This window comes from Eucyclogobius newberryi, unplaced genomic scaffold, assembly GCF_026437365.1.
Source record: "Eucyclogobius newberryi isolate DKJ021-1_F unplaced genomic scaffold, fEucNew1.0.hap1 SCAF_14, whole genome shotgun sequence".
In the NCBI taxonomy this organism is placed as follows: domain Eukaryota; kingdom Metazoa; phylum Chordata; class Actinopteri; order Gobiiformes; family Gobiidae; genus Eucyclogobius; species Eucyclogobius newberryi.
In genome coordinates this window covers 31195306-31209275 of record NW_027315768.1, presented here as the reverse complement: position 1 = coordinate 31209275, position 13970 = coordinate 31195306, and the positions used below count along the sequence as shown (strand labels likewise).

The 13970-nt window shown below is 39.2% G+C and overlaps 1 protein-coding gene across 1 annotated transcript in view; it reads right to left on the bottom strand.

Annotated features, from left to right (window-relative positions):
• Nucleotides 1-13970, bottom strand: part of LOC140359098 (TBC1 domain family member 8) — a 50917-nt gene that overhangs the window by 31660 nt on the left and 5287 nt on the right. Inside the window, exons 2-5 of the mRNA XM_072443970.1 lie at nucleotides 6103-6213; nucleotides 4960-5078; nucleotides 3866-4094; nucleotides 3141-3392 (exon numbers count right to left, since the gene is read on the bottom strand). Of these exons, the coding sequence (XP_072300071.1) occupies nucleotides 3141-3392; nucleotides 3866-4094; nucleotides 4960-5078; nucleotides 6103-6213 (711 nt within the window). The remainder of the gene's footprint in view (nucleotides 1-3140; nucleotides 3393-3865; nucleotides 4095-4959; nucleotides 5079-6102; nucleotides 6214-13970) is intronic.

Genomic DNA, 13970 nt, shown 5'->3' with positions numbered 1-13970 from the left:
TCATTACAGGTGGTTTCAATGTGCATGTTGATAATATTTGTGACAGAAACGCTAAAGAGCTTGATGCTGTCCTTGAAACCTTCAGTCTTACTCAGCATGTGAGAGGCCCCACCCACAGCAAAGGACACACTCTAGATCTCATAATTACAAAGGGGGTAAATATTTCAAATGTTAATGTGATCGATGTTGCTCTGTCTGATCATTTCTGTGTCTTCTTTGATCTGTCTGTTTCTCCCAAACCTCCGGTTGGTCCTGCAGTTGTTCAGAGGAGACACATAAGTGATGGCACAGGTGCACTGTTTATGGAAATGATAAACTTTGAAAATGTCTCATGTTCTAATGTAAATGATTTGTTGAACTCTGTTACATCTAGTGTTTTGAATGTTCTGGACACCATCGCCCCTATAAAGGCTAAAATGGTTAAAAATAAGCAGAAGGCGCCGTGGAGAAATGATGATTCGGTCAGGGCACAGAAAAGGGAGTGCCGCAGGGCCGAACGGAAATGGCGCAAGTCAAAGCTCCAGGTTCAAAAAGAGATTTACAAAGAAAAGCTGAACATGTACAACCTAATCTTATGTAGAACTAGGGAAAGATATTTTTCTGAAATAATTGGAAGCTGCAGTAACAACTTGCGTGTCCTGTTTGCCACAGTAAACAGATTAACAAACCCTCCAGCTCAGCTGCCGTTAGAACTCATTTCCACATCCAAGTGTAATGAGTTTGCATTATTCTTTAATGACAAAGTTCAGGGCATTAAAAATGCTATAAATCCCACAATGCAAAAAATTACCCTAAAACCACCAAGACACTTAGAGCTAACTCACTTTGCACCAGTAACTGACAAAACTGTCCATGAGATCATCACCAGTCTGAGTTCATCTACATGCTGCCTTGATGTGTTACCCACCAAATTTCTAAAGTCTGTGCTGAACAGTTTGTTAGCACCATTCACTAACATAGTTAACATGTCGCTTCAATCTGGAACATTCCCAATGTCTTTGAAAACTGCGGTCATAAAGCCTCTCCTAAAGAAGAGCAGTCTTGATGCCGCAGTACTGAGTCATTACCGGCCCATCTCTAATCTACCATTTTGGGGCAAAGTCCTTGAAAAGGTTGTTTACCAACAGCTCACAGATTTCCTCTTAATAAACAACTTATTTGATGTTTTTCAGTCAGGTTTTAGACCTCATCACAGCACTGAGACTGCTCTTGTCAAGGTGACAAATGACATCCGCCTGAACACTGACACGGGCAAAGCCTCAGTCTTAATTCTGTTAGATCTGAGTGCTGCTTTTGACACTGTCGATCATGGGATCCTCTTACAGAGACTAGAGGACTGGGTGGGCATCACTGGCACTGCCCTAAACTGGTTAAGGTCCTATGTGGAAGACAGGAAGTACTTTGTTGAAATTGGTAGCTGTGTCTCAGACCACATGACCCTGACCTGTGGAGTGCCCCAAGGGTCAGTCCTGGGTCCCCTTCTGTTCAACCTCTACATGCTGCCGTTGGGTCAGTTGATACGCAGTGAAAATGTGTCCTATCACAATTATGCAGACGACACTCAGATCTATGTTTCACTGTCGGCAGGTGACTATGGACCAGTAGATTCACTCTGTCACTGCATCCAACAGATCAGTGTGTGGATGCAAAACAACTTTCTCCAGCTGAACTCAGACAAGACTGAAACAATCGTTTTTGGCCCACAGAAACAAAGAGAAAGTGTTAGCGGTCACCTCCAGAGTCTCGCTCTAAAACCTACAAACCAAATTAGAAATCTGGGGGTAATAATGGACTCAGACTTGAACTTTAATAGCCACGTCAAATCAATAACATCAGCAGCTTTTTACCATCTAAAAAACATTGCCAAAATAAAAAAATATACTGTCAAAACCAGATTTAGAGAGACTTATCCACGCGTTGTCTCCAGTAGATTAGACTACTGTAACGGCCTGCTCACTGGTCTCTCCAAACGAGCTGTAAAACAGCTGCAGTACATCCAGAACGCTGCTGCTCGGGTCCTGACCAGAACCAGGAAGTATGAGCACATTAGTCCTGTTCTCAGGTCTCTGCACTGGCTCCTCAGAGAATAGACTTTAAAGCAGCTCTGCTTGTGTACAAGTCTCTCCGTGGCCTAGCACCAAAGTACATCTTGGATATGTTAGTGCCATATGAACCATCTCGGACTCTGAGGACCTCAGGGACCGGCCTCCTGCTGGTGCCCAGAGTCAGGACAAAACATGGGGAATCTGCGTTTCAGTTTTATGCAGCTAAAATCTGGAACAGTCTTCCTGAAGATGTGAGACAGGCTTCTACTCTGACAATGTTCAAATTTTGTTTAGCTGCGCATATGACTGAAAGGATTTTTTCTTTGCACTCTTCTCTTTTGTTTGTGATTTTATTAGTTTAGAAAATCAGTTGGATTGATAATTTTTAATTTAGTTAATTTTATTGTAGTTAATTTTTATCTTTGCACTCTTCTCTTTTGTTTGTGATTTTATTAGTTTAGAAAATCAGTTGGATTGATAATTTTTAATTTAGTTAATTTTATTGTATTTCTGTAATTTCTTTGTGATTTGAATGCATTTTTCCTGCTGTGTGAAGCACTTTGAATTGCCTTGTGTATGAAATGTGCTCTACAAATAAACTTGCCTTGCCTTGCCTTACATTAGTGCATATTAGTGTAATATTAGTGTACATTAGTGCATATTAGTGTACATTAGTGCATATTAGTGTACATTAGTGTACATTAGTGCATATTAGTGTACATTAGTGCATATTAGTGTACATTAGTGCATATTAGTGTAATATTAGTGTACATTAGTGCATATTAGTGTAATATTAGTGTACATTAGTGTACATTAGTGCATATTAGTGTACATTAGTGCATATTAGTGTACATTAGTGTACATTAGTGCATATTAGTGTACATTAGTGCATATTAGTGTACATTAGTGCATATTAGTGTAATATTAGTGTACATTAGTGCATATTAGTGTAATATTAGTGTACATTAGTGCATATTAGTGTATTATTAGTGTACATTAGTGTACATTAGTGCATATTAGTGAACTTGCTCCCGCCCTGTTGATGCGAGTGGTCTAAAATAGAACAGTGGCTTATATCAGAGTGGATTAATAAACCTCTCTCTTGCCTCTTGCTAATGTGTCCGGGCTGCAGCAGCTGCCTGTCCAGCTCCAAACCCTCGCTGTCCAGCAGCCTGCGGAGGGTGATGTCGCACATCTGAGCGATGACCGTGAACGCCTCGTCCCGGTTCAGGAACATGGAGAACTCTCGGATCTTCTGCCGCGTCACGAGCCGAACGGCGTCGTGCATCAGGCCGGAGGAGACGCGCTCCAGACGTACCACCTCCGCCCACGGGATCACGAACTTCACTAAGAGGAGACAATCCAGAAGAACACCGTTTCCATCACAGTTACAAAGAGTTTTTCTATACAATTTACTAAAAACATGAGAAACAGCTTGGTGTAATATGGATAAGACCAGGTAACCGTCACCTCCAATTTACACCAGAGCAGGACGTGTGTAATTACACTACGTCCCGCTCAACAGACAATAGAACGCGTCCAGACTTTTCAGCAGGAAACACAGGAAAGAGGCGCAGGGTCAAAACAAAGTGCCGACACCCTTTCAAAATAAGTCATCCAAAAACACGACGGCCGCGTAAACAACGTGCATCACATCCAGGACCTCCAGGAAGACCTTCATCTGACCAGTGTTTCATATTTATACAATATAAAACAGTCTGGACACACACAGCTGGGGCTTACTTTCCACGTCGCTGTATCTCTAGGTGTAAATCCCGGCTCATTTTCATTACAAACCCTGGCCATCGGGTGGTACAGACCTTCTTTCCCGAGCAGGAAGGAGTAGAAGGACACGTGGTTGGTGCTGAGGTAGAGGAAGCCCTGCCTGGGCACGCGGCCTTTCCAGCAGCAGCAGGAGAAGTACGTCACCAGCTTCTCCGACGACGGGAGCCCAAAGTGTCGCTCGAACTTCAGCTGAGCCTCCCTGAAGCGCTCGGGGTCGTCCTCCAGAGCCGCCTGACGGCCCCGCACCTCCTCCGCGATCAGACCCTGCACGGGACACAGGTTATTACGCCGGGGTTCTACTTTCTATCACGCACTGAAACCGGTTAATCACAGATACTCGTTATCTGGGCTACACACGGGACTCCGAAACATGCCACGTGCCGAGAGAAAAGGTTGTACGATTCTGACGGAACAGGAAACAGTTTCTCATCAAAAAACTATTTTGTCTGTAAATATAGACGTCATATATGTACAGCTGTTTTGTATTCTAATTGATTAATCGAAAGAATAATCGCAAGACTGATCCAAAGGTCGGCGATTCGACTCCCCGCTCGGTCAAAGCGGTCAGATCCACTGGCCCGCAGGTTGGCGGTGCGATCGCAGCTGCCTCATGTGAATACTGCCGTTGTGTCCTTGGGCAAGACACTTAACCCAACTCGCCCCCCAGTGTCTGCGTACATCTCGGGTGTGAATGGGTGACTGGTTCCTTGATGTAAAGCGCTTTGAGTACCTTGACGGTAGAAAAGCGCTATATAAATGTGACCATTTACCATTTAATTGCTAGTTGCAGCCCTACTTGTAATTAAAAAGGGGAATATTTCAGCTTAGATGGTTTTTTTTTGTTTTGTTTTTTAACCCTAACCCATTTTCTTTAGACACATATGATTCAGGACAACAAATAATAAAGTACAGTGCCTTTCTTGACACAAGAAGTATACTTGTTTTTACTTGTGTTAAAGATACTCAGTTAATCTGAATGAAAACTTGGACACAAAGCCACTGTGGGAATTCTTGTAACACATTTTTCTGGGCCAAAAGGCTTTATCAGACTCGACAGCTGTAGCGTGCAAAAAGGAAGCGAGGGCAGAGACATTCGGCAAACGTCAAAAACCCACGACGCGGTTTGTACCTTGACTTTTCCTTTGACGAAGCTGGCGAGGTCGTCCTTGTTCTCAAACACGGAGAGCGAGCGCAGCAGGTTTCGCGCGAGCCAGTCCCAGTGTTGACTCACCTCCTCGATGGCCGCTCCTGGTCGCCACAAACACACAAACGCAAACACACAAACACACAAACAAACAAACAAACAAACAAACACACCGTCAATTTCACAGACACGACACAAAACCTTGAAACGGTCATAATCCATCTGCCAAGCCCGAGAAGTATTCCACCAACATAAACCGTTCTACAAAGAAAAACATCACTAACTTTGGCACTTGGAATGAGATGTTTTAGTGGACAGGAGGGTAATAGTATTATAGTGTACAATGAGGGTGGAGAGTGTGACGAGACATCGAGCAAACCATCTAAACTCTTAAATCGATCTCACGACACCGAGACGGGTACAGAGCGAAGAACTGTGGTCGACCAAAGACGTTCTTGGTCGACTAAAGGCGCGGCCCGTCGACCGATTAGTCCGGCAAAAGGGGGTGTGGCCAAACCGTTAAAAATGTATCAAGTATTTCCATGTATCTAACGCACAATATGCACTAAAATGACTACAACTGCGCATATTTATACACAAAAGTAAGAGTAAACGGTGTATTTCTGTGTTATACATCATATGTATAAAGTTAAAGTTTGATTAAACTCACAATTAACTCAAAGATCTTGCGCTAACTCACTCCAAATCTTCTCCTTTTTGCTGTTGTCCCATAGAAATCCTTGCAGTCTAAACAAAATTATTTATCGACTAAGAAACAACATCAAAACCAATTAATTGACCAAACGACTAAAGGATAACAGCCCTAGAGCGAAGCATGAGAGTCAAAAAAAAAAAAGAGAAAACCAAAATAATTAACATTTTAGACATTTACAGACGGTGAAGAGGCTTTTCAGATTCACAGGTGAAGCGTTTCAGTTCGTGGCCGTGGTATAAACTGCATTAAACCGCTCAGATCCGAGCCGTTCGGACTCGTAAGACCTTGAGAGGGAAAATGAGACGGGAACGCTACTGCCACGTGCTCTTAAAGTCGTTTTTTTTTTTGCGTGATACGACTCGTTTAAAAGCGCAGAAGATCTTAAACAGCGTCGTTGGTGGAGGTCTTCTCACCGCTCGCTATGACCCAGCTGATCTGAGAGCCGGGGATCTGCAGCAGGATCCTGAACGGGGCCACTCTGGCGTTTGAGTCCAGCACCGTGTCCAAGGCTCCGACCAGCAGACCTGCAGAGACAGCACCAAAAGGTTTATCAATGTGTTAGTGCAAATCTGTAGTGTTTTTAAAGTTCAGAGTAAATGTATCCTTACGATTAATACAACATCTGTATCCGAGTTTAAATGTAGGATTTTCTTAATTATTTGTTAAGATTAGGGATGTCATGATATAACGCTTTAGTGTTACGGTTATTGTGAGAAAAAAACAGAATGATTTAACGGTTATTAACGATCGATCGTTCTAAGATCGTGACCAAACAACTGTACAAATATATCATTTTCCTTCATTACTATTCCTCACATTTGTGGCCAGCGTTACAAAATCCAACTTTGGTGGGGAAAAAAAAAAGTGAAAAAATTGTTAATGGGAAAAACGTATTGTACTTTAGTCCAAGAAAATGCGTTTTAAAAAATGTTTGTGTTTAAATTAATCATGATTATTATTTTTTAGCTCTTATATACATTTTTAGCTCTTATATATTGTGACCTGAATAATCACGATTATCGGTTGACTGAATAATCTTGACATCCCTACATTTGCGATCAAATCAGGTCATAATATGGTCATAAATCTTTTGGGCTATTCTATCTCACGTCTGTTTACGTCACAGTAACTTTATCATTCAGAAAGTTGGATCATGTCAATAATTGTAACATGGCACATTCTTCTCACAATAATTATCCCACTAAATGTTATATTAAAATGTCTGATGCTTAATATTTAAAAACAACACAACATTTCAATATTTTTGGGCGTATCCCGATAATGATAGTCGAACGATATTGTGTAATTTAAGTAGTGGTTAAATGTGAAATGAATCACAAAAGTGCAGACATCACTTTATTTGAAAGTTATTAATCAGTTCTTTTTGCAGCATTTTGTTTTTAACTATAAACGATATATACTCAGTCATATTCAAATTTGATCAGATATCGATTAACTGATGATTTTAATTGTAACATTCACACATTTTTAAAAAGGTTGTTTATGTTCTGAAATCAGCTCCTGACGACTAAAACCAGCGCGGAAAAACCTGTAAAAAAGGGACGATGTTTGACATATGCACGACCAGAAACATGTCTGATCGTGTTGCAGACGAGCGCAGCGACATCTGTGAGTGCGTTATTCAGACACAACGGCAAAGACAAAACAACTCCACTGTCTGACAAACGAGGACAAGTCACAACCGGGAGAGAAGAGGGCAGAGAGGGGCCGATCCAGGGGCCATTAGTGTGTGGTCCAAAGCATGTCATTATCTGCTCCAGCGAGAGGAGAAAACACCGACAGGGAAGTTAAGTGTGTGTTTTTAGTCAGGAAGAAATAGCCTTAAATGTGTAGTTTAATCCTTTAGTTTATAGCTCCATTTACCAAGATCCTGATATAAATCTGAAAATAGATGGTCTTTGTGGAAGGGCTGCAAGATTTAATTTATTTTTAAATTTATATTTTTTAAATTTATATTTTTAGATTTATTTTATTTAATGTATTAATGTATTAATGTATTAATGTATTAAAGTATTAATGTATTAAAGTATTAATGTATTAAAGTATTAAAGTATTAAAGTATTAAAGTATTTTATTTATTTTATTTATTTTATTTATTTTATTTATTTTATTTATTTTATTTATTTTATTTATTTTATTTAATTTATTTTATTTATTTTATTTATTTTATTTATTTTATTTATACATACAGGGAAAAACCAAACGAGAGTACCTTTCCTTTTTCATTGGTAACTTGTCAAATACAAAATAAAACAAAGAAACACATAATACCCTGATAAAATGCAAATAAAACATCCAATAAAGCAATCAATAAAATGAACAAATACATAAAAACACAAATATAAAATGACTCCAAAATAAGAATGTCCCGAGATCTTAATCGAAGAATACTGTACTCGCTCCGATGTTCAGCAACGAGTTAAAGAAAAAATAAAGAAGAATGACAATCAGGCTTTAGGATTATTCGTCAGCTCTTGTGCACGTTTGTTGAAATCGCACATTTCTGAGGTAACAAGTTTCTTTCACAAACAACAAAATATCTATAAACAGCATGTTGCGAATAGTTTGTCTTTTTGGTCAATTCTCCTCTCAATTTAAATGTATCGTGAAAACAAATGGACAAAAACAACAAATCGTGAAGCAAAGAGGGGCTGAGGCTCTCCAGGGATTTTAGGCCTGAAACTGGCAATTATTTTGATCATCGATTCATCTGACAATAATCTTTTATGATTAATCCATTCGATGTTTGGATGGCGAAAGGCCCGTGTTGAAGCTCCAGAGACGCCGTACATAGAGCGCATTTACAAAACACACACATTTCACACTTTTCCAGCGTCATTTCGGTTAATTATTCTCAGATTCTACGCGTAGCACAGAAAACGATGATTCCATTACGAAATCAGTCGACTATTTCAATAATCAGTTAGTTGCGATTAATCGTAGGGCTGGGCGTTATGGGGGGGAAAAGATAATCATGACTTTCTTTCTCGTATTGATGGAAAAATGACTGATTTCACGAACATAAACTACACATACGTTTAATCCATGCCATATAACACAAATAATATTCACATTTATTTGTCAAAACCACATTTTTTTGCTGTTTTGCGAACATTTCGATTCAAAAACACACCCAGATTAATTGACGATTTCACATGATCTTTCGATTAATTGCCCAGCCTTAGTTTAAATCGATTAACTTGTTCAAGCAAAGTCTTACCTCGCGTTTTTTAAACTATTGCCTTGATTAATAAGAGTGATAGTGACTAAAAGGATGACTCTGATCCCAAATCTGAGGAGCAAAAGGGCAAAACGTACTTGAAAACACATCTTTTTAGTTTTACCTGAACAAATGAAACACCACGAGTCGAGTCTGCAGTGGAGGGGCCATAATCTGTGTTATTACTAATCTAAAACGAGAGATTTTCAATGTTTTCACCTCTAAACATGGGACATATTAATACTTAAAGCCATTTAATTTGTTTTGATCATAATCGAAATGAAAGTTGTGATCGGCCCATCTTAAAAAAAGGTTCTTAAAGTCATATTTAACACAGATACAATGTTGGTGCAACTGTTTAGCAAAAGCATTATCCATTTCCATCATGGCAAAATGGGAGAAAACTAACTAAACAGCTGTCTAATTAAATCCATACCTGGCGAAAAGCCCAACTGACTAAGCCGAAACGACACGCACCGACTAAACACTCTTTGGCCGAGTCTAATTAGAAGCATTTCCTTTACGCTTTCTTTTTAGGGGAATGTGTCAGGATCAGAGTCTCGTTAGTTACAGCAGAACAGGTTTTCACTTCCAAGATCAAACCGTTTCCACTGTCAGCGTCACTAAACGTTAGAAAAGATATGTATTTCAACAAGACTCGGCTGATTCCTACAGAGAATGATGGAACGAGAAGCGAAGATACCGTATTTTCAGGACTATAAGTTGCACCTTTTTTCATAGTTTTGGCCGGGGTGCGACTTATATTTATACTTATACTCCAGAGCAACTTATATGTGATATTGTTTGTTATTTTCACACTTGCAACTGCATTTCATACTCCAGTGCAACTTATATATGTTTATTTCTTCTCTATTATGCATTTTTGGCTGGTGCGACTTATACTCCGGAACATACGGTACAGACTTTTACAGCGCCGGAACTAGCTGGGCCTGTCATGAAAAGGGCCTATACTACAAAGGACACTTGTGTGTTTATAAAAGGGTCCTATTTATTATTTGAATGTGTTTTATTTTTATGCCTCAACATTGGAATTAGCGTTAGCGTTGAGACACAAACGTACAAAAAACCTTCACACAAAAACAACCGTTCTAACCACAACCTAATCTGTACTTTAAAATGTAGCTGGTTGGTTAGTTTATGTTTTATATTTGAATAAAAGTTAGCATTAGCTGCGAGATAGCTTAGCCGAATGCTGCTGTGCACGCGGCCCACTACCGCTAAAATCACATCATAAATTTAAACTACCTACCCGTATTTTCCGGACTATAAGTCGCACTGGAGTATAAGTCGCACCAGCCAAAAATGCATAATAGAGAAGAAAAAAAGTATGAAATGCAGTTGCAAGTGTGAAAATAACAAATAATATCACTTATAAGTATATAAGTATAAATATAAGTATAAGTCGCACCCCGGCCAAAACTATGACAAAAACATTGATCCTTTGTGCTCAAACCAAAATTCACTGCAGATTGATCCAGATTTAACCAAGACTAAACAATGATCAAAGAAAAAGACTGAAACATGACCTAATCTTATCATATCGTCCGATCTGCAGTCGCTTGTACAGCACAGGCATTTCCCACGTGCCCCGGCGAACTGTACCCGACCTCCACCGTCTGATAAAGAGTCTGACAGAGGAACTGGACTCGGGCCAAGAGTTTAGACCTCGTAAAGTCCAAGGCGAGCGAAAGCGCCCGAAACCTGGCAACGTGAACACAAATATGTGTCAGCAAAAAACAAAGGAGTGAAGCAGCGAAGCAGAGAGCGAGACACATGGATCTGTGGAAGTCGACGGGTTTTGTCGCCGGACGGTTGAACACTTCACGGACACAAAGACGGCGTTGACATTTACAAACAAAAGGAGCAGAAGCGTGTAAAAAGTCTCAAGTTCGGGCTTTTTACGGGAGTTTAACGACGTAAAGCTCAGGGTTTTACAGCCCGGTTTTGCTCAAAAGTATACCGTAGATATCGATATTGGCTAATGCAGTAAACGACAGTGCAACAAATTAAATCTCTCGCAATAACACCAAGGTCTGACAGAAATGTACCGTATTCTCCGCACTATAAAGGAGCACTTAAAAGCCTTTCATTTTCTCAAAAAACGACCCTTATAATACAGTGCGCCTTATATATGGATTAATTCTGGTTGTGTTTACTGAGCTCGAAGCAATTTTGTGAGGTACACGTTTTGTTTCACTTGTATATGAAAAATTGTTGAAAATAGACCATTCATTGACAGTGCGCTTTATAATCCAAGTGCGCCTTATAGTGCGAAAAATACGGTACCGTTTATTAGTTTGAAAAAGGCAGATTTTATTCACGATTTTCCACTTCCACAGTCTAAATTTGCCTCGATTTAGTCTTGGTTTTTACTCAAGTTTGACCAGTACATTACGGTTTGAACACGTTTATTTGAACATAAATTTAATTATGGTTCATAAGTTATGTATATTCAAATATTGCACTCATTTTGACATCGCAGTACTTAACATACGCACATTGCAATAATTTACAATATCGTGCAGCAGTAGTGTGTACTTATGCAGGATTATCAACGAGGCATCAGTTCTTGAATGATCAAAATAAATAAATAAATACATAGAAGACACAATAAAAGTACGATATCAGTTTTAGAGACGAGGAATGTCACAATATCAAAGTTTAAACCACAAAGGTACCAAGGGTTTTATAACAAGAGAAAGGTTAAAAATACTATTAAGACATATTTTTGAGGACATTTCTGGCAGTGTGTCAGCAGTATCAATATGTCAGGGTTCTGTAAACATCGTGTTTGTAGAAGATAAGATGAAATGAGATAAGATCACCTTTATCTGTCCCACAGTGGGGAAATTCCACTGTTGCAACACAGATTAGGCACAGAAGCAGATTAGGCACAGACATAATAATAATAAAAAAACAAATACTCTTGTAGAAAACCTCACAGCTTCACAGTTGCTCATAATCACGAGTAATTGTTAAATCGCATGGTTTATTCTCACAATAATCGTGACATCCAAAGTAAAACAGCAACTTCCAGAGCTAAATAGTAACGGCACCGTCGCTACTGCTCCCAAAAAAATATTTATATTCCTGTTGTGTGTTCCGGCCTTTAGTTTTTACTGGTTGACTAATTGTTTCCATGAGGTTTGTATGGACCATAGCAGAACGGAGGAAAGTGGAGTGAGTTTCTGGACACTTTAACATGCTTTTTCACTCATAAAGAAGTACTTTTCTGTAGTATATTATAAAATACACCAATATTTTGCACTTTTTAGACAGCCGATATTTAGTTTGTTACCAAAAACTCTGATTAGAATGGATACATGTTGCTTTATTTGAACACTTTCGAGCAGAATTAACTTGAGCGCAATGAGAAAACACTACAAAAAGTGACTCTTTTAGTGAGTATTGCAGTAGATGTATAAGAATCATCGCTGTAGGAATGTTTTTATTTAGTACATTTTTGGAGAAGTGCCCTGTAGTAACGTAATGGAGTTTATAGTCATCACAAACCATAAAATGTCTCAAATTTGGCCATATTCATCCATATCGGTCATGAAAAAAAAAACATAATGGTCGATCTTCGTTCTGTCTATATGATTTTAATCGTTTTCTGAGCTTTTAAAACCGCCACAGCTCTATTGTTTAGCTTGTGCTGTGTTGTGTATGCACTTTTAAATCACAGATCCTTATCACAACACTTTCCACACACAGAAGAGCCTGAAAGCAGAAGTGAAGCAGATTAAATATTTGATAAACCTTGAGTGGAATGAGGAGACTCCGCTTTTAGCACAAACAAACGTCTCTTCAAACTCTCCCCTCGGCCCGTGTTCAAAGTGTCTCGTACAGTCAGTTAATATTCAATGTTCAACACTGACAGTCCGACTTGACCCTTCACCTGTGACGCCATGGCAACGGCAAGAAAACAACCAGGAAGTTCCCTCTTTTAAACTTTTACAAGAAGTGAAACGGCTCTTGTTTTAATGCTCGGGTTTTCCAGGTAACGACATTTAATCACGTATCGAAACTGCTCTCACAAGACAACAGAAAAGGACTATTTACACAGAAAAAGTCCTCAGAAACAGTATTGTTATGTAAAGAAGTTAATAAAAAAGGACATTAAACTACCAAATCTTCAGCTAAACTCACTCCACACCTTCACTTTTCTGCTGTCGTCCCGCATAAATGCTTAAAATTTAAATACCATATTTTCTGGACTATAAGTCGCACCTGAGTATAAGTCGCACCACCCAAAAAAATGCATAATAGAGAAGAAAAAAACATATATAAGTTGCAATGGAGTATGAAATAAGGTTGTAAGTGTAACAATAACAAATAATATCACATATAAGTCACTCCGGAGTATAAGTATATAAGTATAAGTCGCACCACGGCCAAAAAAAACCTATGAAAAATAGTCCGAAAAATACGGTAAACTAAACAAAACAATGACAAAATCGACTAAAGTCCTACAGCCCCAATGTCAATACATCATTACTGTCAGAGAAATAAACAGCCTTTTCTTTTCTTTTTAAATCGCGCCGCTTTTTTTCCGCATTAGCGCGACTTTGCTCGACGCTAACGGAGAATAATCACGACCGCCGGCGATATCTGTGTTTGTTAATTCAGAAAACACGGAGCGGAAACAGGACGGAGGAAGCAGAAGAACAATGTGAGACAGCAGCTGAGACGAGCCTGTGGTCGCTCAGGACGGAAATAACCCTCACAAGACCAACAGATTTCATGTAAATAGGAAATAGATTAGGAATTTGAATATGATTTTTTTAGCATTTTGTGTCCATGGAATATATGAAACAACAGGCCGGTCTTGATCATTACTGAATCAACTTATCGTTCAACAGATGACAGATTGCTCTTTCTCCCGTTCTTTCCCCCTTTCGTTCTCGCTCTCCTTCGTTTTTTTTACAGTATGGCGTAAAACACATACTTTGAAGTTGTACTACTACAGAAGACGTACTACTACAGAAGACGTACAACTACAGAAGAAGAAAAACTACA